The sequence below is a fragment of the Phyllostomus hastatus genome, unplaced genomic scaffold (assembly GCF_019186645.2).
Source record: "Phyllostomus hastatus isolate PE091 unplaced genomic scaffold, TTU_PhHast_1.1 phas_scaffold_129, whole genome shotgun sequence".
In the NCBI taxonomy this organism is placed as follows: Eukaryota; Metazoa; Chordata; class Mammalia; order Chiroptera; family Phyllostomidae; genus Phyllostomus; species Phyllostomus hastatus.
The window spans coordinates 8,033,774-8,060,063 of NW_025334009.1; the positions used below are offsets into that span (position 1 = coordinate 8,033,774).

Genomic DNA, 26,290 nt, shown 5'->3' on the forward strand with positions numbered 1-26,290 from the left:
GGAAGGAATTTGGCTTTATTGGATATGAGGGTTAAGAATTGGGATTTGGGGTTTCACCACCTGAAAGTCAGTTACAACTAAAATACTTACTTTCATATTTGAAAATGCCAAGAAAATTGAATTATGTACCGTAAGAGTGAGAAAAAGAGGAAAATGTTAAGGGGGACATTCCTCTCCCGGAGGCTCTACTGGGTCCAACCCGCTGTAACTGCATCGACCCAGGGAGGCCCCGCCTCTCTCACTGTGGTCCCGCCCCCACTCGAAGTGACTTCCCAGCCAGGCCCCGCCTCTCCCATCATGGCCCCGCCCCCTGTCAGAGTGACAGCCCAACGAGGCCTTGCCTATCCCACCGTAATCCCGCCCCTACTCAGAGTGACAGCCCAGAAGGCACTCCACAGGACTGGCCAGCCTGGGCGAGTCTCTCATTTCCCCGGAGCCGACCCGGTCCGCGCCAGAAGCCACACACTGCTCAGTCCCCACCTGGATCGGTGCGACCCGGCGCCAGGCCCCGCCTCTCCCACCACGGCCCCGCCCCCGCCTGCGCGTTGTCGCCACTAGGCCCCGCCGCGCCCACCTCGCCGGCCGCGCCCGCCCCACCGGCCCCACCTCGAGCGTCCGCTCGCCCGGCTGCCGGTCTCGCCGGCTCTCGGGCCCGCCCCCTAAGACGTGGAGCGCCGCGGCCGCCGGTAAGTGGGGGAGGGCATCAGGGAGCCCCTCGATCTCCGCAGGGCAGAGCCCCGGTCCGGGCGGGTTGCTGAGCCCGGGATGACGGGAGTCGTTGGGTCGCTTCGCTGGATCTTCCCGGGCCCTTCCCTTCCTCCCGGGCTACCTCCCGGTGGTGGCGATCCTGGGAACAGGGAAGTGTGTTGGGGGGTGTTCAGGTGGGGAGAGGAAGGAGTGACGGTGTTGGGGAGTGGCTGTCGCGGATGGAGGCTGGGGAGAGCCCCGATTTGGGGAGGAGATAGGAGTCTGGGGTTGAAAGGTTGAGCAATGGAATGGAAGAAAGGTGGCGAGGCCGAAATCTGGGGCTGGTGGATTCAAGGTGGGGGTTATGGCGGGAGCGAGGTTCAGAGCTTTGGGATAGGTGGTCGTGAGCGGGATGGGGAATCGGCGAAGCCTAGTGAAGAGCGTTTTTTTTTTTGGAAGGACCAGGGCACGGAGACCCATGATTTACGTTTCCCCTGACCGGGTGCAGAGGGGAGCAGGGTGGGCTAGGGAATCTCAGAACGGGCGTGGCCCGAGTGAACTCGCGGGGTGATGCTCCCCTCAGAACGGGGTGATGGGTGGCCAGGCTCAAGACTGGGTCACATCCTACAGTTTAAGTAACAGATGCAAGTCAGGGGCAGTGCCTGGGACACGTGAGAAACGTGGATGGAATGGGGTCCACCTTCTGCACGCTGTTCTAATTTTCCTGGTCGTCACAGAGCCAGCGCTGGGGTGAGCGTTCTGCTCTTTGAACGGGTGAGACCGTGGACCCTGGGGGGAGGTTCCGGAGTTTGAAAGTACAGCTGAGGTTTATGCAGACTCAAAAAAAACTGTTGTATCACATTCACTTACATCCTGCAGAGTTGTAGTTTTAAAAAATCTAATCCTGTGGGGTTTTAAAAATGTAGATCTCTATCCTCTGGCTACTTTCAATTTTAAAGTCACAGTGACCTAGAGGACTAGATTTCTAAGGAACAGTCTGTGAGTATGACAAACAGATTTGAATTAACTGTGGAAAGTAGACCATGTCTATTCTGACCAGCTGCTGCTGAAAGATGAAGAATGACATTTAGAAGATCTAAAATAAAAGAACGGGAAAGAAAAGGCCTGGTAAACTGGGAAGTGTGTGTACTTAAAAAACCCAGTGAAACTTTTTGTATATTGTAGAAATCTTAGAAGATAGAGAAAATAAATATAGGATGAAAATGAAACCCCTGCACAATTTCACCAGCCCTGTTAACATTCTGGTGCAATTCTCCTCAATTATTTTTGTATTTTTTTGTGTATTTAAATGTACATGATACTTAATTGGGATCATATTATATATTATTGTTGCATTTATTTTGTATTTTCCTCATTTATCATTTCTGTGGATCATTAAAAACTCTCCTTACACATCTTTTTAAATCTTTGTATAATGTGTAGTCCATTGTATGGACTGATGATGCTTTTATCACATGTTAGAGTTTCAACTGTGTGCCCACTTACGGGCTTGGAGGTGAGACTCAGGGTTGCTCCAGGTTCTCAGACATTATCCGGCCAAAAGGACCAACATTTTGGTCATGTCTGGGGTAATGACAGTAGAGATATTGTCTCGCCTCACCGGTCACTCCATGCAAGACTCAGTTGAATGACTCTGTGCAGAGGTGGCCTTCTGTCCACGCAGTGTCCCGTCAGGCCTGGGCTGCTGTGGCTGGGCTGTCTTTTGTACGCGTGTCTCCTACAACTTCCCGTCGAGTCCCGAGGTCACAAGGTTCCTGCTGCGTTCCTCAGGGAATGTGCCTCACCACTTCCCTCCATTGTTGTCGTCACCGAGAAACTCGAGGGAGGGTGGGTGTGTGCCGTGCTGGTTTTCCACCCGCATGTCTGCGGTCTCTTACGTAACCGAGAGGCAGCTGCCCCCGTGCCTCTGGAGGGGAGTGGCCCACCAGCTCTCAAAGTTCACTGCCTGTCAGGGGTTTGAGGGGGAGCCCCTAGGTTGTCTAAGGAAGGGTCCTGTCCTTCATCTAGCCCCGGCCATTACAATGACAGCATTCCTCCCGAGGAGCTTCCTCTCATCGTCCAGCTTGACCGGTGTGGCCCTTCCTTCTTCTCTCTCTGATGTGTTCTTATTCTGCTGCACGACTGCCAGTCCTTTTGTCACTTTACTTCACGTTTCTCCTTGAGTCTAAAATAAGTCGGTTCCCAAAGAAAGCCTTGTGCGTTTTCTTTTTAGCCTTTGAATTGATGATACTTCCACTGATTTTTTTCCCCTTTTACCAAAACTCAGGAAGAGTAAAGGGTCCATTCTTATTTTCTTGTTCCTTGATAAAATATGCCCATAAACCACCCCCAGCCCACTTCCCCAAAGGGCTGAACTCACCTTGTGTGTCGCTTCATACGTTTCAATCTCCCAGATCGGGCTGTCCCTCTGACTGTAGTCAGGTGACTCCCGGAGCAAGCGCAGAAGCCGCGTGAGTCCGGTAACCCGGTTCCCGTGGAGGTCTGGGCCTGAGTGCGGTCGGACACGTGGCAGCGAAGAGCAGAGTGTGGGATGGCCGTCCGCTGGTCCTGTGCCCCGGGACTGTGTGGAGCCTGGCTCCTCGTGCCCTGCAGTCCGTCCTGGCCGCTGGCCCGGCCGACAGTCTGGGTAAAAGGGGAAAACTGGCTGTGGTGGCAGAAGTCATTCTACTCTCTGGTGGCCAAGAAGTCTGTGTATGTTGAACGTGCTTGTTTTTGGATCGTCCCCAACTGAAGCCATGAGGCCCTTTTCCATAGCCACTCTTAAAGCCCTAATGTGCCCCCCATCTCGCGTTTGGTCCCAGGGTTTGATGCTTGTCTGGTGTCCGTAATGATGGTGGAGCAAGCTCCCATCAAGACCCCTGGGTAAGAGTAGATTGCAGAACTCAGCTTGTGCCGAGGCTGCCATAAGGCTTCTCATTTCCATCATCTTATCCTCAATATCCCATCCCTGGGGAGAAGTGGGGCTAGAGTAGGCCTGGACCCCACGGGCCGGCCAGCTGCAGGGTGCGGGCGTGTCTGCCTGCGCCCCATTGCGTGCCCACACACAGGGGCAGGGGTCTCCCAAGGAGGGGCGCCCCCAGAGGTGTCATTGTGCAGTGACAGACTTTTCCTGAGCAGGGGGCATGGGAAGAAGGGCTCAGGGACAGGAAGAGGGAGGCACAGGTGGTGTAAGAGGATTCCTACCTCTTAGGTTACCTGGATCGTAAGGACACTGTGGCCCAATGGGTGGCCCAGGGTGGCATCAAATTACCTCTGTCATCAATGTGTGGAAGTGCCCAATTTCCTGCACTTGTGCCAGAACGGGTTCTCTCCATCTTTCAACTTATAGCAAATCTGAAAAGGGTAAAGTATGTGTTACTTGTAAAGTAAAGTGTTACTTGTGCATTTCTTTTATTAGTAAATTTGAACATTTTTTCAAATGTCTGTTGGCCACTCGTATTTCTTCTTTTGTGACTTGTGGTTTCAGTGTCTTGTATTTTTTGCTGAATTGTGAGAACTCTTTGTGTATCACATATTTTGACACTTTTGTCTGTAACATACTGAAAATCTTATCAAGGTTGTGCCTCTGCAGTGAACATCGGGGTGGAAATATTCTTTCAAATTCTTTTGAAGTAGCACATTGCGGATATGTTATTTTTTATATTATGTGTATATACATATGTGTGTATGTATATATATATATACACATTGCAGGAGAAAACTGTGTAATGACTACCTTCTCATCTTATCTGCCAAATGCTGCATTTCCAGTTGAATATGTATTCCCAGAAGTATATCTAGCACGTATGGATCCCCTCTCTCTCTGGTCTGGAGTTTGAACAAAATATTCATATTGGTTGCAGTTAGAGCACTCTCATGGAAAAAAAAATGTTGCACCTCAAGAAATGAAAGGCAAATAATTTCTCAAATGAGAGTAAATCAGGGGGAAAGTGGTGGCGGGAAAATGAAGACAACTGTCCCTGAACAGCAATAAAAAAAAAAGGAAAAAGAGAGAATGAAGCAATGAGCAAATATTTATGATGAGTGTCTAAGTGGTGCTCGGATACATGTTTAGAACGGGAACCTGCGTTTAGCGTCCCAGAAAGATTGCTTTATGGCCTGGCAATCCCGAATGAGGCGGGCCTTTTATTACGTGAGGCGATGCACTTTGACCTTTGGTGCCGTCCCGTATGCCCTGCTGAACCATGTGCTGCCCCTTCACCTAACCCTTCCTTTCCTCTTTGCTGTGGGTTCGCACACAGTTTATTCTTTCCGTGTCCCGGGTTAGGGACCCTGCAGCCACCCACTTATCTTTCCAGGTTGAAGGCTGTCTGGGTCTCCCCCTCCCCTCCTGGAAAGCTAGTTCCCTCTCCTCGGGGCCCCCTCCACCCCGAGTTACTGCTGATGCACTCAGCCCCCGTGTTAGAACGATTCGACGCACACGGGCCTCTGTGTGAGCCTGGGAGCGCGTCAGAAGGAAGAGACAGACCTGTTCACTCTCGTACCTTCACGCCCTGTCCCACTTGGCTCGCCGTAAGCATGTGATTAATGTTGGTTGTGTTTGACATTTTGATTTGAAAGGTGAGGTGATGATGCTCATCTCGTCATCTGTTGGTAGATGAACACTTTTCCCCAACTTTTTTTTTTAAATGAAAAATTCCAGAAGTTCGAGGGAGTTGAAGGAATGCCACAAAGATCACCCATATTCTGGCTCCCTACACTGGCCTATTGCGATCACATCACTTTGCTGCCTAGCTGGTCCTCTGCTCAGAAACCCAGAGTGACTCCTTCCTTGCCATTGGGTCAGACATAACCTACAGCGTTGATTATTCTTCAATGGTTGCGGCTTGCAAAATGTTGCCGCTCCCCTCTGTCGGGCCAGTCTTACTGTTCACCGACACTGTCCTGATTCTCGCTGCACTGATTTTGTACGTGTCATTCCCCTGTGTGGCACAGCTTCTCCCTTTGCTCAGGCCGAAACCCTCACACACTAAGTGTTTTGAGTTCCACAGCTCCCACTGCTACGTTACTCATTCGCTCTGTAATTCCTGACTCCATCACCAGCTGCTTGGAGCTGAGCGCTACGTCCGATTTTGACCTGGCTTCCTGCACAGAGCCTAGCATGCTGACTTTGATTCGGTTGCTATCTTTAATAGTATTCATGATGTATTTGTAATATAATTTGAATATAAGGTTGATTTCTATAATACCCGAGTTGCCCTAAACAAAACTTGTGCTCTTTTAGAGAAAAACAAAAGCTCACCTGTTCAAGTCAGACAACCTGGATCTCTTTGCTTGACTCACTGTGAGGTTTCCCCCACAGAAAGGTGTTCTGTGATGCTGGTCACCCCCTTTGTGATTTTTACCGGGAACTGATTTGTACTTGTCCTTTGGAGCCATTAGAACTCACACCGAGTACAGAGTTAGAACCAGTAAGTCTGAAGTCCAAAAATCACCCCTGTTGAGAATCACTGGGTTAGAGAGATTCACACGAGAAACGTTTTTTGCAGGGAGGCCCTTAGATCTTGGTGACTGATACCATCTGTGGGTCTCCAGGTTGACCCTCATTTTTCAAGCTTGGTGACAGAGATGAAGGCGGTATCCCTGAGCAAGGCAGGGAGAGTGGGAAAGAAAGCTGTTGCTAGGCCATCAACTCCATCCTAAAACCAGAAATGGGACTGTGTGGGTCCCCTGCTTGTCATGAATTAGTGACTCCGGGTATTTATCAGACAACGGCCCAGTTCCTTTGTAATCAGGGGTCCTCGTCAGTTCCCAGGCCCTTCCCATCCTCCCTCCCCCCTCACATTGATAATGCTCCAGCCACACCCAACCCCTTGTACTTCTCGGAGTCTGTCGGCTATTTTTTTGGTCACTATTTTGTGGGGCTGTACCATTTCCTCTGCTTAGAATGCCATCCATTGTCTGTGTGGCAGACTCCTATTCATTCTTCTAAACCCTGTTCACAGGTCCCCTCCTTTGAAAATATTTTCTTACTCCTCTCGGGTGAGTCCATTTTACACTCTTACCTTCCAGTGACCTGAACGTGCCCCCTGCCGTCTTCCCAGCCGTTTCTGGGCGTGGGTGGTGCTCCCTGGTCTTTGCAGAGGTCCTGGCTCGCGCAGGTGTGCTCGAACCACGGGCTGAGCCTGTCATATGACCCATCTGGATCACGAGAAGTTTTGCTTTGCCTTGGAAACCAGAATTTAGGTGTAATGAAGAGAAAACACAAATACGGTTTACTTGTTTCTCTTTTCCATTCTAACCCAGGTTTGCTTTTACTTTATTTTAATTTCCAGGAAGTTTGCCAAAGATGAAAGTGACCTTGTCAACCTTGGATACTTGTGAGAGTTCTTTCACACCTTTGGTAGTCTTGGAACTTGCTCAGGATGTCAAAGAGGAAACCAAAGAGTGGCTGAAAAACAGAATCGTCACTAAAAAGAAAGATGGAGGTGAGTGAAATAAATATCACTCAGACTTAGGCATGCTCGGTGACTAAAAATATATTTTCAGGGGTGTTTTACAGTTTTTCCCATAGATACAGTTCTACAATTAATGTCCATTTCTTTGGTCTGTATTACTTATCTAGGACTTAAAAGGAGGTCTTAGATAAACATCAGATTGTAAGTCTTCATTAGTTTGTAAGCAACAGGAGTGATTTTTCTCATAGCTACAGTGCTTGGTGCATGTAGGTGCTTAATAAATAGTGGCCAAGTCCATCAGCGAGTATTCACCGAGCGTCCTCTGTGTGTCGGTTTTGGGGCTAAGGGAGAGAGAAATACAGTCCGTGCCTGCAGGGCCGCTACTGGCTGGGGAAGGAGGCTGAATGCCTGTCCCTGGAAAGTGAAGTAACAGAAGATAGAAGCTAATGAAAGAGCTACTGCAAAGGAGTCCATGGTGCTCAGAAACGACCCCTATTCATCACTGTCATACAAGTCAAGAGGGGAAGAGGTGGTACCCGATGATGCTTTTCAGGGCGGCAAGGGATGCCTGCAGAGGAGGACAAAGGTTAGCCCTCTCCTGAAGGGCAAGCCGAAGGGGCTGTAGGTGTGGAGGGAGGATGTTTACATGAGTGGACTCTTCACAAAACTATGCAAAACAACACCTAAAACTTCACCAGGTCTCCAGATATTACACAGAACTTAAATACTTTTTTAAAAAGAGACTGTGAGCATAGCCCTGGCTGGTGTAGCTCAGTGGATTGAGTGCGGGCTGCGAACCAAAGCATGGCAGGTTTGATTTCCAGTCAGGGCACATGCCTGGGTTGCAGGCCATGACCCCTAGCAACCACACATTGATATTTCTCTCTCTCTCTCTCTCTCTCTCCCTTCTCTCTCTAAAAATAAATAAATAAAATCTTTTTTAAAAAAGAGACTGTGAGCATAAACTGAAATGCTTTTGTAAAAATTAAACTTTCCATCAAAACCTTTTTTCAAATAACTGAACCACACATAAGCTTAACAACTACAGTACCTGCCGGCTGACATGTGATGTGTTTCAGTGGACTGGAGCCCCTTTAAAAGTCCTGCGACGTGAGAACATTGGTCAGCGAGAGGCTCCAGGACACGCCCAGGCGCCTCCTCTGCTCATCGAGTGGCGTTAGCAGGAACACAAGGGCCACTGAGCTGGAGACAAAGGTGGTAACAAGGGGGAGAAACAGGCCTGGCTGAGCTCCATTTTGAGAAGTAGGCAGGTCCTCCTGTCCCTTCCCTGCTGTACCGCTGGGCCGAAGGCTCTGCTTGGTATTCTCTGCAGAGGGCCAGATGCCTGGGGTTTCGGCCTGGGGCTCAAGGCAAAGTTGGAAACAGAGATTCTGTGCTGAAAGCAGGGTGACAGCTGAATCCTGTGACCCCTTCCCTCTGCCCCACTCACGTAATACCTAATTCAGTTTCCAAAACACTCGCAGCTAGAGTCACATCATCTAGGAGAGACTGAATCATCTTTCTTTGGGGAATCAGACCGACTGAAAACAAAAACAACCGATGGTGCACAAAGAAATCAGAGAGGAGCCTGCGAAACGTGACCTGGCCAGATCACCCTGCATCAGAAGCCACCTTTGATGTGCTCCCTCTAAACCTTCAGAACCTGTTCTGCCTCTTAAAGAACCCTTTCTTAAGCCTGAGCATGCAGCAAAAGGTCACCAAACGTTGGAGGAAAATCTCTACCCAAAAGAGAACAGAAAAAAGCAGCAAACTATGGAGAAGCAGAAAACCAAAAGGGAATTTAAATCTCATTTCTCAGAATGATGAGAGAAGACAGAACATCTATGAATCAAAGTAGGATATTGTAAAATAATCACTTAGAAGAAAGGCCGCTCTTACAAAGTGAAAGGATGAAAGCCAAATTTGAAAACTCATAGAAGAGTTAGATGATCATTTTGATTTAAAAAAATCCCCCCAAAACAGAGCAAAAAGCTAAAGAATTGGAAACTATGCAGGAAAAACACAAGGAAATCGGAAGACTCGTCTAGAGGCACACATCTGAACGGGAGGACGTCTGGAAAGGGAGCAGGGAGAGGAGGGGAGACGTTTTACCGAAGGGGAGCTCAGCGCCAGGCCGTCCTGGGCTGAACGGGCTCACGCAGCGCCGGCACTGCGGATGGAAACGGCTCGTGTCATCGGAAGGTCTCAGGATCCGGGAGATGAAGAAGACAGACGCTACAAGCTTCCAGGAAAAACAAAACAGGCCGCACATAAGGGATCAGACTTAACAGAAACGTCGGAAGCTAGAAGAAAGTGGTGTAGCATCTTCAGTTCCCAAGGAAAAGGGTTTCAGTCTGGAATTGGGAGCCCACCGGCGGCCTGCAAGGCACGAGGGCGGAGTCAAGAGGGGCGTCTCTGAGAGGGTGCTGGTAGGGTACCCCCTCAGTGCGCACAGGGGAGACAGACCATCGGGAGAGGCCTGGGGGATTGACGTACTGGTAAGGACGTGATAAACTAAGCAAATGATAAAACAAGACGGTGAATCTGGGGGGAAATGGACAGTTGTGGGAGAGGAAAACCATAGGAAAGAAAACGCTATGGATGAAATGAAAAGGATGATGTAACTGTTGTCAGAAGGGGCTGATGGGAGCGGCGGTCGGAAGTGCTGCAGGTCCAGGGCGAAGGTTCGGGGCCGGGGCTGGGGAGAGAGCTGACTCCTCACCTGCCAACACAGAGAGGAGTGGCTCTGCAAGCATCTTGTTCGGTCACACGAAAACAGGTAACGGAGGAATCACCCGAGCAGTGTGAAGTCTTGGGAGAGGAGAATTGGCGGAGGGAAAGGAGGACTGCCCTTCTTCAAAGTAAGATGCTGCCAGAGGGTTCTCGTTGGAGGTGTGCTCCCGGAGAAGTGTCCGCGAGGGCCTTTGCCACACTCTCTCTGCGCCAGCCAGCTCGGGGCTTCCCAGCCAGAGGCACTAGGGTGGGATTTGGTGCACAGAGGCTCACTGAGGGAAACGGTTGTTGAAAGAAAGGTGGGGACGGCAGGACTAGGCACAGGGAGCCCGCGGACGTGGCTGTCCCCCTGACCCTGGTGGGAGGAGAGAGGGAAGGCAGGAGGCTTGACCAGGAGGAGCCTCCGACTGCAGCACAGTCCCGAGAAGGTGTGGGCCAGGCCCCAGGTTGCCCTGCACGGAACCCAGGCTGAGCAGGAATGGCCACACTCCAGCGCCCCGCAGGCTCACCCACGGCTGGGGGCCGGTGGGGGGCGTGGCCAGGTGTGAGGGTGCTGCTTCCAGAGCAGCACGGTGGGAGCTGTCAGCCAAGCCTGCTCCTCCCTGTGCATCCTCCTGACGTGAGGTCTAGGTGGGGGTGGGTGGGGCTCTTCTGAGGCTGCTATATATACTCACCAGCCTATTCTGTTTTGGTTACCAAGCTTTGATCTCTGCAGTGTGAGAAGGGAAAAACAGCACATTGGTGCCATTTTTGCTTTTATCTAAATATGAATGAGGTTAAGGATTTTCTATTTATGAGCCATTTGTATTTTCTTTAAATTGAATATATCTCTAATTGTTTTTTATTAAAGTCTTTAATACTTCTATTATGAATTACCAAAAATAATACATTAATCTTAATATATTGATATTAATCTATTTCATAAATGAAATATAGATACTGCTCATTATCCTGTTACCATCTGATTAGTATTTCATAATTTCTGTCAATCTCCTCTAGAGGGTAAGTAGTAAAGAAACACCTTAAAAAGTTTGATATGGGTAGAAGTAAAAAATTAGAAAAAATTGTGTTTACCATAATCTTTTCAGTAATAATTACATGTACAAGATCAAATCTTGGCATCTAATCTTTTAAAATTATTTTTTAAAGTTATTTTTCAAGAGAGGAAGGGAGGAAGAGTAACACTGATGTGCAAGAGATACATTGATCAGTTGCCTCTCACACGCCCCCAACAGGGGACCTTGCTGCAACCCAAGCATGTGCCCTGACTGGGAATCGAACTGGTGACCTTTCAGTTTGCAGGCCAGCACTCAAGCCACTGAGCCACACCAGCCAGGACCTTAACATCTACTCTTAACATTTGGAAATCTATTTAAGAAAACTATCATGAAATCTATTTGAATGTAGATACTTATGGGAAAAATCAATGAAAATTATATTGCTCTTTATTTATTATTTAACATTCACACAATCTGTTATAGTTCAATGTAAAGTAGAAACTATACCCTCACCCTGCATACTTAGTGCAAATCAATACCTAGAACTAGTCAATATTGAATTCTTGTCTCATATCTACTTCAAATTTGAGTAACTAGCAAGCCACTTACTGTATTTTCCAGTGTGGGCTTTTATTTTAAAAATCCCCCAACTTACGTATGTTTCCTGCTCATTTGGAAGATGGATTTAAATTGTTATTATAATTTATGTTCTTTCTACCAAACTAGAGACATAAGATTTACTTAGAAGGCTTTTGTTTTTGAAACTTTTATGTTCGTCTCTAAGACTGTGCTTGCCCGTTGTTTTCGAAGGTGCCCAGCTGTTGTTCAGACCGTTGCTGAATAAATATGAGAAGGGGACGGTGGAAAATCAGAACTTGTATCTCGTGGGCGCCTCCAATATTAGATTGCTGCTGGGGGCGGAGGCCGTGGGGCTGGTGAAGGAGTGCAGCGATAACACCATGAGAGCCTTTACCTATGGGACCCGGCACAACTTCAAAGGCTTTGACGGTGAGTCCCAGGACGGCATCAGCGGAATCGATTCAGCAAAGAGAAGTTTTTGACGACCAGGTCAGGGGTCAGCGCGCTTTTTCAATGGAAAGGACAAACGGGCAGACAGTAAATGTTGGAGGCTGTGCGGGCCATGCACTTGCTCCCACCTCTTCAGCACTGCGGTTGGAAAGCGACAGCAGCCTCAGACGCAAGAGGTGCACGGGCGAAGCTGTGTTCCACTGCGATTTTACTTAGAGAACTGGGTGGTGGGCCAGATTGGGCCCGAGGGAATAGATGCCCCCCTCCCCTGGAATAGATGAACATAAATTAGGGTGACATATAATTTACTTAAACTATTCTATTGCAGTTCTTAAAATGGTGAACAGTCACTGGTTTTATATGGAAAGATGTTATAAGAAGTGGAACGGTAGTTCGGTATCCTAGAGTCCCCGTGTCCTGGCAGGTCCCTGGTTCTCTCCTGGCCTCCAAAGGGATTCTGGGAGAGAATGGTTTCTGGAAGAACTGGGCAGTCGGGGGGAGGGGGCCCCGATACCAGAGTGGGAGTTTTTATTTGGTTTATTCTCCTCAGTGGTCCCTTCAGGGCACTCAGAGTTAGAAGATGTGATTAGAGTTCTTCAGACTCACTCACTGTGGATTTTTTTTTATCTTAGTGCATAAATGATCAAGGTGAAATTCACCTTGTTTACAAGGAGTCGCCTGTCAAAAAAAAATACTGTTTTCTTATCAGACTTTGCTCCCCTTGTTTATGGGAGGAATGTTCGACTCCAGAAGGGAATGGCCTGGACTTGCGAGTCTGAAGGACAGTTCCCACACAGGCCCGCTTCCGTTCCGTCCCTGGTTACAGATGTTCGAGCTGGGGACGCACTGCCTCTGCTCGCTGGTGCTGACGAGATCGGGCAGGCGTCTGCCGTTGGCTGTGTGGACCAAATTATGTAATAACTCATGCAACCACTGAAGAATTGTGTTCCATGAAGACGTAACAGAATGTTTTTATTCTTATAAAATATCTAAGGAACTTTACGTTCTGTTCAATTTACCAGATTTTATACTTTGCTTACTCCTTATGTTAGTTATTTATTGTGTATATCATTATTTCCATAACCCCAGGTTACTTGAATATTATTAACTTTAGTTCGGCTATAACTGAGAAAATAACTGGAAGTGCTTTGTTTTATTTTAGATAACAACGATGATTTTCTCACAATGGCAGAATGTCAGTTCATTATTAAACATGAACTTGAAAATCTTCGAGCCCGAGATGAAAAAATGATCCCTGGTTACCCCCAGGCAAAGTTATACCCAGGAAAATCATTATGTAAGTGATTATGTCAACCAGCCTCGTGAATAGACATTCTAATGCAATTTATTTTTCTTAGTAGACGTAAATAACATATTACTGAGGCTTTATTTTTTTCCTGTTACTGAGAAACTTACACAACTGTACAATAACTTATTTTTGCATGAACATATCTTTTGCCTTTACAGCTTCCTTATATTGCATGTTTTAGATCAATAGATTTGTCCTACATAGTTTGCTACTTCTTATTATCAAGGTCTCACGGCACGCAGCGTAAAGCTCAGTGTAAACACATGTAGATACTACTCAGTATTGACACCAGCAGAGTTTACTCCATGCTCAGACGTTGTACGACAGTGACAATCTGTGGCAGAACCAGAGCGGGAGGCCCAGTCTGTCCCTGGAGCCCTCTCTCCGGGTCCTCTCCTCTCGCTGCGTGTGCGCACGTGCAGACAGAGGGAGGCTCAGGAAGAGTCACAGGGTGCCAGTGCCTGAATGAAAAGCAGCCGTGAGCAACTTTTTCTTTTAAAGATTTTATTTATTTATTTTTTTAGAGAGGGAAGGGAGGGAGAGAGAGAGAGAGAGAGAAACATCAATGTGCGGTTGCTGGGGGCCGTGGCCTGCAACCCAGGCATGTGCCCTGACTGGGAATCGAACCTGCGACACTTTGGTTCGCAGCCCGAGCTCAAACCACTGAGCTACGCCAGCCAGGGGTGAGCAACTTTCTGATTTTATGTAGTCCCGTTTGCTTGAGCATACTAGTGTGCAGAATGGAAGTGTTTGCTACAAAGCATAATTCCAAGCTTTCCTCAAACCCAGCTAGGCCTCGGAGCCTTTTTGCTGCCTAAAATACACTTAAATGTGAGCTTCTGGTGTCCCCTCCCCTTGTCCCTGCCCTCGCTTCCTCTCTTTTTTTAATACTAAATATAAAAACAATAGAATCATCTGAATCATGGTCATTGGAAAATTTTTTATACCATCTAAGAATCATATTAGGATGCCAAGTCTGGATTTTAAAATTCTGCAGCATTCTCCTCCTTTTATGTCTTTGAAAATGTAATTTCTAATAACACCATCATGAATTTTGCATCGTTTTAATTTTATAATAATTTGTTGAAGAAGAAAAGGGTATAGGCATAATTATAAACTGTGAACTATTTTCAGAGCACAAATAATAAAACGTAAGAGTAACATAAAGTCCTAGATTTTCATTAAGTTTAATCCAGAGCAATAAAGGGAAAAGCCTATTTTCTCCTTTAAGTTTTATGGGGGCCACTCACCCCTCCCCCGGGGTGGCCTCTTCTCTGAAGTTGGTGGCGGGGAGAGGTGGCAGATCCTTCCATGTGGTCCCCACCAGTGCTTTGAGAGCTGGCCGGGGCTTTCACGAGAAACACTCCCCATTGTCTTCGGTTTAATTTGATTTTCATCTTACACGCAGCGGTTATGACTTTGCTCGCCATAATGCCGCATCTTGATAGAGAGCTCTCATGAAGTAGGTCGCGCGTGTGTCCTCGTGAGTGTGACTGTCGGGCAGTTTGGCGGTGCCCGTCAGAGGGCAGCGCCGCGGAGACCTGGAACCACGTCTCACTGTGAGCGTGCATCTCGGCGGGCACGCCCTCTGTGGTTCGCTGTGGGAGCTGAGGTCTCTTCCAGCTCTCAGAGTCTGCCTTCTCCCATCCACGCCTCCTAGCTGATAGTCATGCAAGTAACTGAATGCAAGATTTTCTTTAGAGAGAGGCGTTCAAGGAGCCAAGAACTTAGGTGTTAACTGTGTCCTCAGGGGTGCTCTGTAGGCTACAGCTCCGTCTCAGAATGTCTCTCCGATGATTTATGGCACATGGCACATCTCATATTAGGTATGCTACCGTATTGTTATTCTTTCAGAATATTATGGTGATTTCCCCCGAGTGTATTCTATATACAAACGGATAGATTAGAATGTCAGGTAGAATCAGTCTTCTAAAATTATTTATTGTGCTTAAAAGAACATTAGAGTAGATTTCAAGTAAATATTATGGAGCAGACTGTACCTAAGAAGATTAAGCTCTTGATGTATTTTTATAAATATGCTCTTCCTGGGTACAGCATACACACACACACACACACAAGCACATACGTGTATATAGTGGCTACATACATTTTTACAGTTTTTAGGTTAAGCAGGGATGGAAATAATACAGGAATACACAGATGTGTTTTGAAAACACAGGTATCCCCAAGAAGCAGTTTTTCCTTATTAAGACAAAAGTGTTCTGTTGTTTTGAAGACGCTGGAGTCAGACGGGGCCTGGGAGGGGCCGCAGGAGCATGGCAGCAGCTGCGGGGGCCTTCTCTCCCTGTGGGCGCCCTGCCTGCCCCTCGCCCCTTTGCTGGGGTGGGTTCAGGGCCACGTGACCTGCCCCTCCCTGTGGCACAGAGACAGGAGTTCAGGGAGAGATTTTTGTTCTTATTTTTGAAGTGAACACATCCCAGTAGCCACAGACAGAAGCAGTACTCTGTTAGTGTGGTTATTACATTATTTAATTTAGAGGGTTCAGCTCGAAGCCGGGTTCCTCCTAGTTCCCCTCAAATTAGATTTTGGTGTGTGTAGCTGCTTGTTAAATGGCTGTAACAGGAATAACCTTCATATCTGATAAGAGATCATTCAGCGTTCTTGAAGGAAGGAATCATGGTGTAAGTCGTTCCTTTCTTTAAATAGGGCTGAACAGCATCATACTTTCCTTGGAAGGTAAGGCTCGTGTTAATTACATTCTTAGCCGACAGTCGAGGTTGAAGGATTAAAAAACACACACACACACAACAAAACAAACCCTCTATTTTTAGAAGCTGAAACCAGAACCGTGCTTTTCCCGTTGCTGGTGAAGAGAAGCCCAGTAGTTTAGGACGAGTGGTTTTATATTCTCTTCACAGGTCCTATTTTTAGAAGTACTCAAGCTGGTTTTTATGTCTGCCTGAAAAGTCTTCTACAGTAGAATGGAGTCATTCTTTAAAAAAGAAGTTAGAAATAGTAAAATAATACTGTAGATGCTGTAGATCCGTTCAAGGTTAAAAAACATGATGTACTTGTTGAAAAGGCTAGCAACAGGAGGAGAGAATAAGGAATAGCCACGCACCCTTGAGTACGAGAGGAGAATCAGACCGGTTGTGGGTGATCGACTTCTCGGATTAGCTCAGAAAAAATCTACAGAAACACTTGAGAATCAAAATGGCTTTGATAGCACCATAGACTGATTTATCTTAAACATTATACATTTTCCAGTCATTAAAGAGGATTTCATCATGACTCTACCTTCTAAAAACTTTTTTTTTCTGTGTAGCTTACATGAGATACAATTGTAAGAAGAACCGTATATGAAGAAATTTTTTAGACCCAGATTTTTTCCTATTGTTAGTATCAGGTATCTCCTTTTTATTATCATTTGTTTTTATTTCTAAGAAGTTAGGTTTACTTGTAAACTGCTCTGAGGATTTTGTGATAGGGCATCTGTCCCGAGAACAGTCCGCCTGTCTTTGCTCTACCGTGTAGCGTTTCTACACTGAAAACCTCCGTGGTTCCTCCCCACGCTGCAGACACTTATTTGCTGCTCCTCATGGAGGGGCCTGTTGACTGATACTCTCTCCACCCGTCTTTGGTGTCTAGGTGGAGAGGAGATGAGAGGTGAGCTGGTTAGCCCTAAAGAGCTCCAAGCGTATCAGTGGATGAAACCCGCAAAGCATCCTTCCTGGATGCTGATTCCCTCTTACAAGCAGCCACAGCCTTTGGTAGGAGGCAGCACTAGGAACGCGTGTGGGAGGGGCCCCGTCTCCCCAAACACAAAACAGGGCCCGGCGTTCGCGTCCCCCGTGTCTCCTGAACACGCTCCCTCCCAGAGACCGGCCCAGTGCCATGGACGGGAGAATGCTCTGCTTCATCCATCCAGGGCACTGGGGGATGTTGTCTCAGGCTAAGTTACTCGGCCTCTTTCAGGTATGTGCGTGCGTGTCAGAGTCATACTCGCCACATGACTGCTCCAAGTAGGACGTCTTTATTTGGTTTGACGTTGATGTTTGGTGTTTGCAGCCTTTGCTATCAGATTAGAAAAGGAGAAGATGGTGGAAAATACTCAGTATCAAGAGTGAAAGGAACGAAACCATTCTCTTACTTTCAGTGTACTGGGAGGGGAGATTGGTAAAATTTTCTTTTTAAAGATTTCATTTATTTATTTTTAGAGAGGGAAGGGAGGGAGGGAGGGGGAGAGAGAGAGAGAGAGAAACATCAATGTGTGGTTGCTGGGGGCCGTGGCCTGCAACCCAGGCATGTGCCCTGACTGGGAATCAAAACTGCTATGCTTTGGTTCGAGGTAAAATTTTCTCAGGGTCAGTTTTAAAATATGTGTCCAAATCTAAAATACATATATGTACTCTTGGACCTAACAATTCTACTTTTAAGTATATATGATAAAGAAATAGTAGATGGGTGGGAAAAGGTTTATAGACAAGAATTGTAGCATTATTTGTAATAGCAAAAACAGGAAACAATTATTTTTCAATAGAAAATTAAAGTATAGCATTTCATACAAGGGAATATCATGACACTGTTAAAAAGGACATTTCATGTTCTATTTCTAATATATTGGCACTGGCAGGTTCATCGTGTGTTACTACATGAAAAAAGATTACAGGACAATGTGTACGGAATAATCCCGTTTTAAAATGATACACATCTATGAATGTATGTTTTGAAGTCTGGTAATACACTGAATTGCTGTTTACAGTGGTTATTTGGGGAGAGAACAATTCTAATTTGTACATTTCTGCGTGGTCTAACATTTTACACTGTGTATCGCTTTCGTAGTCCAAGAAAGCGGTAGCGGTCACTGACGTTCTGAAGAGCAGAGGACGCGCGCCCCCTGAGAGTGGGCGGTGTGAGCGTGGTCCTCGCGGGCGCGCATCTCCCCCGGAGGCCGCCGTAGTGCCTCCTGGAGAGTGTCGCCGGCCATCGCACGTCCGTTTCACGCACTTTGGCACCTTCTCCCCCCGCAGTGAGGCGGCTGCTCACGTCCGGCATCGTGGTCCAGGTGTTCCCGCTGCACGACAACGAAGCCCTGAAGAAGCTGGAGGACAGCTGGTACACCCGGTTCAGCTTGCAGTTTCAGCCCATAGGTGTGTGCCAGTGCCTGTCCTCGGAGGGGAGGGAGGCCTGCCAGTGAAAAGCCAGCGTTCAGCCGTGGCGTCGCCTGCCTTGGGTGGCTATTGAACGCTCTGCCCGGCGGGGCTCACCAGCTGCCTGCGGGAAGACATGGGGGCAGGGCATGAGCTGGGTTACAAGACCTGTGTATTTCCTTCTTAGACGATTTGGGATGGGCGGAGTTACATACAGGCTGTCACTGAACTTCACCACCGACACAGGCAGTTCAGAGTGTCCTTCCCGAGCACAGGTCAGCGTCGGAGTGGAGCAGATTTCCTAGAAATTTGTTTGATGTGCGTATTTCATGTTGGAACATTTCTCACTCTTTAGAGCTAATCATTTGGACGGTGTCCCACGGCTGTGCTACAAGGCAGCATCTAGCATGTTGTTTTGAGATTCTGAATCATTTTTCTTCAGTATATTGAAACATTGGCCATGGCACACTGATGAAAATTTGTATCTTCAGGTAGGGGGGAGCAGGATACTGTGATGGGGGCGTCTTCTTTGAAAAGAACACCTGTGACAACGATATTAGGACACAAGTGAGGATCATAAATGAAACCCCCAAATGACGATGTTTTATTGGCCATGACTGAATTTTGAATGAGGACCTCAGAGACTTGGGACAAACCCCTTGCCAATTTTTCTCTTTAGGAAAAGGCATCCGCCAGATGAGGGAATAAAGGAGAAGTAGACCCAGGGTGCCTGGCTGAGCCTGGGCCCTGTCTGTGCTAGGGGAAGTGTCAGGCGCACAGTACAGGGAGTGGGGTCCTCGTCCTGCATGGAGGATGGGTTTATGGTTGCACACCGGTCCCCACTTAACAAGAAATGAATCAGCTTGCTGGAAATGATAAAGTCTTGGTGGTCTGTACTTAAGGTCTTTTTTCTCTCTCTCTCTTTTATTATAGACAGCATCCGTGGCTACTTTGGGGAGACGATCGCTCTGTACTTCGGGTTTCTGGAGTACTTCACCTTCGCCTTGATCCCCATGGCGGTCATCGGGCTCCCGTACTACATGTTCGTGTGGGAAGACTACGACAAGTACGTGATCTTCGCCTCGTTCAACCTGATCTGGTCCACGGTGATCCTGGAAGTGTGGAAGCGTGGCTGTGCCAACATGACCTACCGGTGGGGGACACTGGTCATGAAGAGGCAGTTCGAGGAGCCCCGGCCAGGGTATCACGGGGTCCTGGGCGTCAATGCCGTCACGGGACGGGAGGAGCCGCTCTACCCCAGCTACAAGAGGCAGCTGCGCATTTACCTGGTCTCCCTGCCCTTCGTGTGCCTCTGTCTCTACTTCTCCCTGTACGTGATGATGATCTACTTCGACCTGGAGGCCTGGGCCCTGGACCTCCACGAGAACAGCGGGTCCGAGTGGACCAGCATCTTGTTGTACGTGCCCAGCATCATTTATGCCATCGTGATCGAGGTCATGAACCGCCTCTATCGATATGCCGCTGAGTTTCTAACCTCCTGGGGTAAGGCTTGATGCTTTGTTTTTGTCTCATTGGTCTGTAAGAAGTACTGCTTACCCCACAGGATTCATGTAACTGCTGCCTTGCAAAGTGGGTAGAGGGCACTCTGGGCTCATTGTGGAGTCACAGCGACAAGTTCATTGGCTCCGTGAGCTGTGATGGTCCCCAGGTCATGTCCATCACAGCTCTCGTTTATTGCTAGTTGCTCTGTTCTAGGCACCCTGCTAAGCACTTTACCCACCTATCTCGTTTTCTCCTCTCCTCTGGACACCGTGAAATAGATGCATTTCACCATTTTATGGATGAAGATACTGAGACTTCACAAGGTCGGGACAGCAAATAGCAGAGCCAGGCTACTGCACACCTCTTTGTTCTAAACCTAATACTGTAATGCTGCGTTTATGCTGACGGTCAAAGGGATTGAATTATCTACCCAAAGCTCCGGCCAAATGAACTAAGTGTCTGAAAGCCACTCGTCTAGTGGTTTGGGCCCTGGGGATGGCCACTGAACTCCGCAAAGACGGGCGCTCATTTTTGCATCTGTGGTAAAAGAGGAAGTTGGCTGTAGTTTGAAAACTGTCTCAATAGGCCATTCACTCTTTAATTTATTGATTCCCTCAAACAAGTGAACAGATATGTTATTACCTCCCCCAGGAGAAGTCTAGGCCTTACCTTCATGGACCACAGAGACATTTTAAGTTACTTTTATTAGCCAGTGAACAAAACCAGCTACCATTTTGTGAGTGCTTTTCTCTGCTGACGCTGGCCAGGGTTTTGTGTGATTGCTAACCCTGACAAGGACCGGGGAGGAGGGTGTCGTAGGCGAGGAGGCTGCATGTCAGGAGGTTAAGTGACCTGCGCAGGTCACACGGCGGCTGAGCCACCACGCTGGGTTTCACATCCAGGCCAGCCTAACGCGGCCTCTCTGTGCCAGGCGGCACTTCTCAGCGGTACCTTCCTTTCTGTTCTCTTGTCTCGCTGTCCGGGCCCTGCACGGCGTCTCCTCCTGCCAGCCGAGGGTGGAAACTCGAGTTTCCCTTTCACTCAAGCCGTTCAGGCCACACGTTCAGAAAACTTGCATCAGTGCCCTGCTCTTTAGAGGCTGCTGTCAGTTTTACCGCCATCCCTCAACCAGGGTCTCCTTCTGGGGACCACCTGTTAACACATCCCATATTTCTCTGTAGCAGTAAGACTTTAAAAATAGTTTCAGATTCGGTGATGTTGCAGTGCCCCCAGGTACGTGTCCTACTCTCAGTTTCTTCCCCGTGTGGTGCTCTTGGTGGTGAGCAGGAGCCAGGACTCGCAGCCCGGGGCGTCCGTGCCCGAGGCTGTGCTGGGGGACGTAGCGTCTCCACCCGCAGGCCCAGGCTGGCTGCCCTGCCCCCGGTGCTCCCTACCTGCTGCTTTCTTACCTGAGGCAAACAAACCACCTCTCCGTTTTCATATTCCAGAGAACCACAGATTGGAGTCTGCCTACCAGAATCACCTAATTTTGAAAGTTTTAGTGGTAAGTAGAGTTTTTATATGCAAATTTATTTTAATGATAGAACTAAGGCATGCGTACCATTTAATATTTAGGAATATAAATATGAAGATGTGCTTCTAATTGATCAAATGGTTAATATATTTTGTGCAAGTAAGCCAAGATTATTTAATAGGTGTGTTTACATATGTATTCAATAGTCTTTTAGTATACCTGTGCATGTGGTTTAAGACTTCAAATGTAGAAATTAGTACGATAGCCAGTTTCTACTTATGTAAAAAGCTAATTCACCACTTTACAGTCTTGTTTCTGTTCTTTTGTTTCTGGTGACTTCTTTGAATGTTTCACTATGCAACAATCCCTCCAGTTACTGACAATCCATTCAGTGATGGGACATTACATTATTTTTTTAAAATTTTGGTGAAGACATTTTTAGAGTTCAAGAGGTTCCCAGCATGCTTTGTTGGATGGAAGGAGGGAGGTGGAGAGCAGGCATTGTGCAACCTGGTTGCCGTTTGTGGAAACGCTCATGCACTCGCCTCTTTCCGCCAGTATTATAAATAACGAAGGAGTGTGGGCTGCAAAGCACTCACTCATCAGGTGCTTACGCCGGCCGCCTGTGGCCTAACTGAGCACTGAGACGGGTGCCTAAGGAGTCCTCTGAACTTTCGACTGCAATCGATTCCACCCAGTTCGTGTACTTTACTCCCGAGCAAGGGAGCCGGGCCCCACTTTGAAAGAGTCTTTGTTCTAGCTGTAGAAATCATTGTGAGGAGCATGTTTATCTGGTGTCGCATTCCTTAGATCAGAAATCAGCATTAGGAAGGCGTTCAGGTTTCTGAGAGTAGGTACCTTTACAGAAGCAAGAGCAGGCTTGGAAGTAGAAAACCTGTCATAACAGGTGCCGATAAGTCAACAGCATTAGCACTTTGGACACTAGAAAAGGGGTGCGCGGCCGCACGCACCTGAAAAGGCTCCGAGGGCCTCATTCCGGCTCCGGGAAGTAACTGATATCCAAAACACCGATGCCGATCAGCATGTCCTGTGCTCTCTGCGTATGAAAGCAGGGGACCTGTCATGCAGTAACATCATTCAAATGGATTTTACTACAGACGCTTTGCCCTTAGAGGTAAAACACTCTGCCTGTCTAGAGGAGTTCAGTTATCCGTGGGACTTGATTCTTCCGTGACACTTCAGGTGCAATGTCGGGGGGCTGCCTTGTGCAGAGTCACTCGTCAGGATCTGCTTCCTAGGTCTTCCTTTTCAGTCTTATGCAGAGAGCCCTTCCCACTCCCAGGCCCTCCCCCAGGCTGTCGATTTTCACCTCCTGCTATCACGGCATGCCTGCCCCTCCCCGCGGCTGTGTTGATCTTCCTGCACTCTCTCCAGTGACCCCCGTTCCCTCACTGATGAGGTGCTCCCAGTTATACTCCATCTCAGAAAGGGGTGCTGCTAAACAGGAAGCAGCCAGCCTGGGGCTGGGAGGCAGAGGGAGGGAACCCGCCAGGCAGGGGGTCGCTGCAGATCCTTGAGCAGAGGAACTACTTGAAGAAATGACTCTCGTGACAGTGGAATCCCCAGCCCAGAACTGTGTGTCTGAACAAGGGCGGGGGAGTCTCGGGTCTATGGTGACTAAGATGCTTCCCGGACCCGACTGGTTGTTATGGCCGGTCTCGCCTGCGGGTGCCTCTCATCCACCTCGGCGTGGCCCTGCGAGGTGAGGAGTCTCAGGTCCGTGGGCACCAAGAGGCTTTGCGGGGCTGGGCTGCTGTGTTGGGGGTGGAGGGGGTCCTTCTTGCAGGCGCTGCCTAGCCATCCTAGCACTCTCCACGGGGCAGGGGAGTGTCAGGCCCTGCAGGGCGGAGGGAAGGAGAGCTACCCCTGGCAGCTTATTGTGAGTGGGGGTCCTGATCAGTTCTGCTGGGTGCATCCGCCGTCGTTAAGGTTCTAAGGGGGGTGAGTGGGGAAGGAACCCACCTGGGCGGCCTGTGGTACCAGGTTGGAGGAGGGGAACGGTGGGCCCGGCTCTCCCCCTTCTGTGAGAACGTGGTGGAAATGGGAAGGTAAGGGGAGCTGGCGCTGCCTTGTCCCTCCATCCCACGGTCCTGGGCCAGCTCACTCCTCCGAGTCCTCCTCCGGCCGCCTCTTGCGTTCCGTCCAGAGTTTACGGCCCGTGCGTGCTGAGGAGGAGGAGGAGGAGGGAGAAACGAGCCTGCCATCGTGTCTGGACTGGAAGCCCCTCGCTGCGTGTGTGAACGCTGTGTTTACGGTTGTAACAGTGAAGTGCTATGAAGCGACACTAACTATTGGCATCTTTTTTGGCAGTTCAACTTCCTGAACTGCTTCGCCTCGCTCTTCTACATCGCCTTCGTCCTGCGGGACATGAAGCTTTTGCGTCAGGTGAGTGCGAGCAGCAGAAAGGTACCGGTTTTCCAGGTTTTAGGGGTGGTTTCCTATGTTCAGGTAGTGCAATGGGCTTCCTATTATTATTTTTTACAAAGAAAACCTTTTAAATTTAGTCTATTCTAAGTCTAACTCTAATTTTTTTTTAAAAAAAGAAAACCCATTAGTACTGTGTGTGTACTCAACTGAAGAGAAATTTGTAGCTAACCAGCTTGTAAGATTAAGGATATATGGTGGTAAAATCAAATGGGTAGCTTCTATATACATGTATTTGTATAGAATTATAAAAACAATTCTGACAGCAAAACATGCACGTTACGAAGTTTTGCATGTGCATGGGGTGGGAGTGGTCCGCGTAACCTGCACAGGCCACCCCATTTCTTTTTCGAATTGGTCGTTATCCTTGAGAGACCAGCAGATCCCATGCGGCACCGTATCCTCTCTGAGATGTTTAGGAAAGTCTGCGTGTATTTGCTGTGCTGCCGTTTCTGGGTCAAACAGTGAGTGAGAAGGTGAGGACAGGTTACTGCTTTCTCCATTTTCTTTCTTCGTGCTCGAGCCAGCCGTCAATAAGGGCTGCTCCTTCTGGTTTCAATGGACGTGATTGCTGCTGAGCAGAGTCTCGAAGCCTCGGCTTCTTAGTGTGTGTATGAGAGCCTGGGCTCATTTTTCAGGAAGTGAAAAAAATTGTATAAGAGAGAAAGGTAAGATTTTTGTGGTGATGCTCTGATAGTTTGCATAAGGACCAGCTATTAAAAATAAAATTAATACCCTGGCTGGCGTAGCTCAGGGGATTGAGTGCAGGCTGTGAACCAAAGTGTCGCAGGTTCGATTCCCAGTCAGGGTACATGCCTGGGTTGCAGGCCATGAACCCCAGCAACCGCACATTAATGTTTCTCTCTCTCTCTCTCTTTCTCCCTCCCTTCCCTCTCTAAAACTAAATAAGTAAAATCTTTAAAATTTTTTTAAAAATAAAATTAAATATTGTGGTCTTAGGAACTATACTACACATATAGGCATTTTTTAAAAATTATTTTTTAAAATTGAAAACTTTAAAATAATATTTTTGAAGTTGATAAGTGGATGCACATGTCTTCGCCAGTCCCACCTGCTGTGTTCATGGGGTGTGTGACTTCCCATACCTTGCACTTTTGAGAATCTCCTTGATTTAGCAGGGGACAGAGGGATAGGAGAGGATTCTTTAAAGAATAGAATTTTACTGCCAGCAAAGATGGTGTGTGATGGGAACACTGGTATCCCTCTGGGGAAAGCAGAAACTGACACAGTGCCCCTGGAAACCACTCGGGCAGCTTTGCCCAGAGCCCTGCTGCCTCCCGAGGAAGCCAGCAGAGGTGGGGCAAAGGCTCACGTGCACGGGTACCCGAGGGGCAGCACTTGTGGTGGCCGACGTCGGGAATAATACCTGCATTCAGCAGCAGTGGAGGGCTAAGCAAAGAGAGAATTGTTGATGACACGGGAAGGTGCTCCCGGTGTATTACAAGAGAAAAGAAATACTACGAAGCTGCGTGCACTATATATGGGTGATCCTGCTTTCATTTTTCACACAGATTGGAAATATTTAAGATGCTAGTTATGGTTCTGTCCCGGCTGTGGAACTGTGTGTGACTCCTTTTCCATTTCCTAAGTTTTTTACAGTGAGGGGGTGTGTATTAGTTTTATAATATTTTTTAAGTTGGGGCCAAACTATTATTTCTTTCAAAATTGGCACACATCATTTAGATATTCATCTTTTGTAGCCAGACGACATAACAAAAAACACAACTGTCAGGTAATTTGTTCTCCTGTTGATACAGAACTGGTTTAACTTTTATTATAATCTCACTTGTATTATAACCTTTTTGTCGTTCAATCTAAGTCTTTCCTATGAAAACAACAATCAATCAGAAACACCTTTTCTGACGGTATCTTTTTTTTTTAAAGATTTTATTTATTTATTTTTAGAGAGGGAAGGGAGGGAGATAGAGAGAGAGAGAGAAACATCAATGTGCGGTTGCTGGGGGTCATGGCCTGCAACCCAGGCATGTACTCTGACTGGGAATTGAACCTGTGACACTTTGCTTCGCAGCCTGAGCTCAATCCACTGAGCTACGCCAGCCAGGGATGGTAGCTTTTATAACAGCAGTATCCTGTGTGTTGAAAATCCCATTCTACTTGCATAATTGTACACCCGCTGTGGTTTTATTAAGCTACATTGGCAAATATTCCTGTGCTTCCCTTTAGAGCTTGGCCACGCTCCTGATTACCTCCCAGATCCTTAACCAGCTCATGGAATCTCTCCTTCCCTATTGGCTCCAAAGGAAGCACCACGTGCAGGTGAAGAAGAAGGTGCAGGCTCTGAAGGCAGACATCGATGCGACGTTATACGAACAAGTCGTCCTGGAAAAAGAAATGGGAACATATTTGGTAGGTTCGAGTCTTGCTGACTTAAACAGGGACCGACTGGGATTGACGGTCATGTGCCAAGTCCGGCACGTAGATAAACACTCGTGGTCTCAGCGAAGCGCGTCCCGGCCGCTCTCCTCACCACGAACCACTTTGACTTAAAGAGGTGGGCGACACGCCCAAGTGCCGCTGTCTTCATCTGAAGTTGCGCCTGA

The 26,290-nt window shown here is 47.9% G+C and overlaps 1 protein-coding gene across 1 annotated transcript in view; it reads left to right on the top strand.

Annotated features, from left to right (window-relative positions):
* Positions 1-466: 466 nt before the first annotated feature.
* Positions 467-26,290, top strand: part of ANO10 (anoctamin 10) — a 109,571-nt gene continuing 83,747 nt past the window's right edge. Inside the window, exons 1-9 of the mRNA XM_045856861.1 lie at positions 467-686; positions 6,984-7,136; positions 11,648-11,845; positions 13,029-13,163; positions 18,167-18,286; positions 19,220-19,789; positions 21,238-21,293; positions 23,595-23,669; positions 25,914-26,096. Of these exons, the coding sequence (XP_045712817.1) occupies positions 6,998-7,136; positions 11,648-11,845; positions 13,029-13,163; positions 18,167-18,286; positions 19,220-19,789; positions 21,238-21,293; positions 23,595-23,669; positions 25,914-26,096 (1,476 nt within the window). The 5' untranslated portion in view covers positions 467-686; positions 6,984-6,997. The remainder of the gene's footprint in view (positions 687-6,983; positions 7,137-11,647; positions 11,846-13,028; positions 13,164-18,166; positions 18,287-19,219; positions 19,790-21,237; positions 21,294-23,594; positions 23,670-25,913; positions 26,097-26,290) is intronic.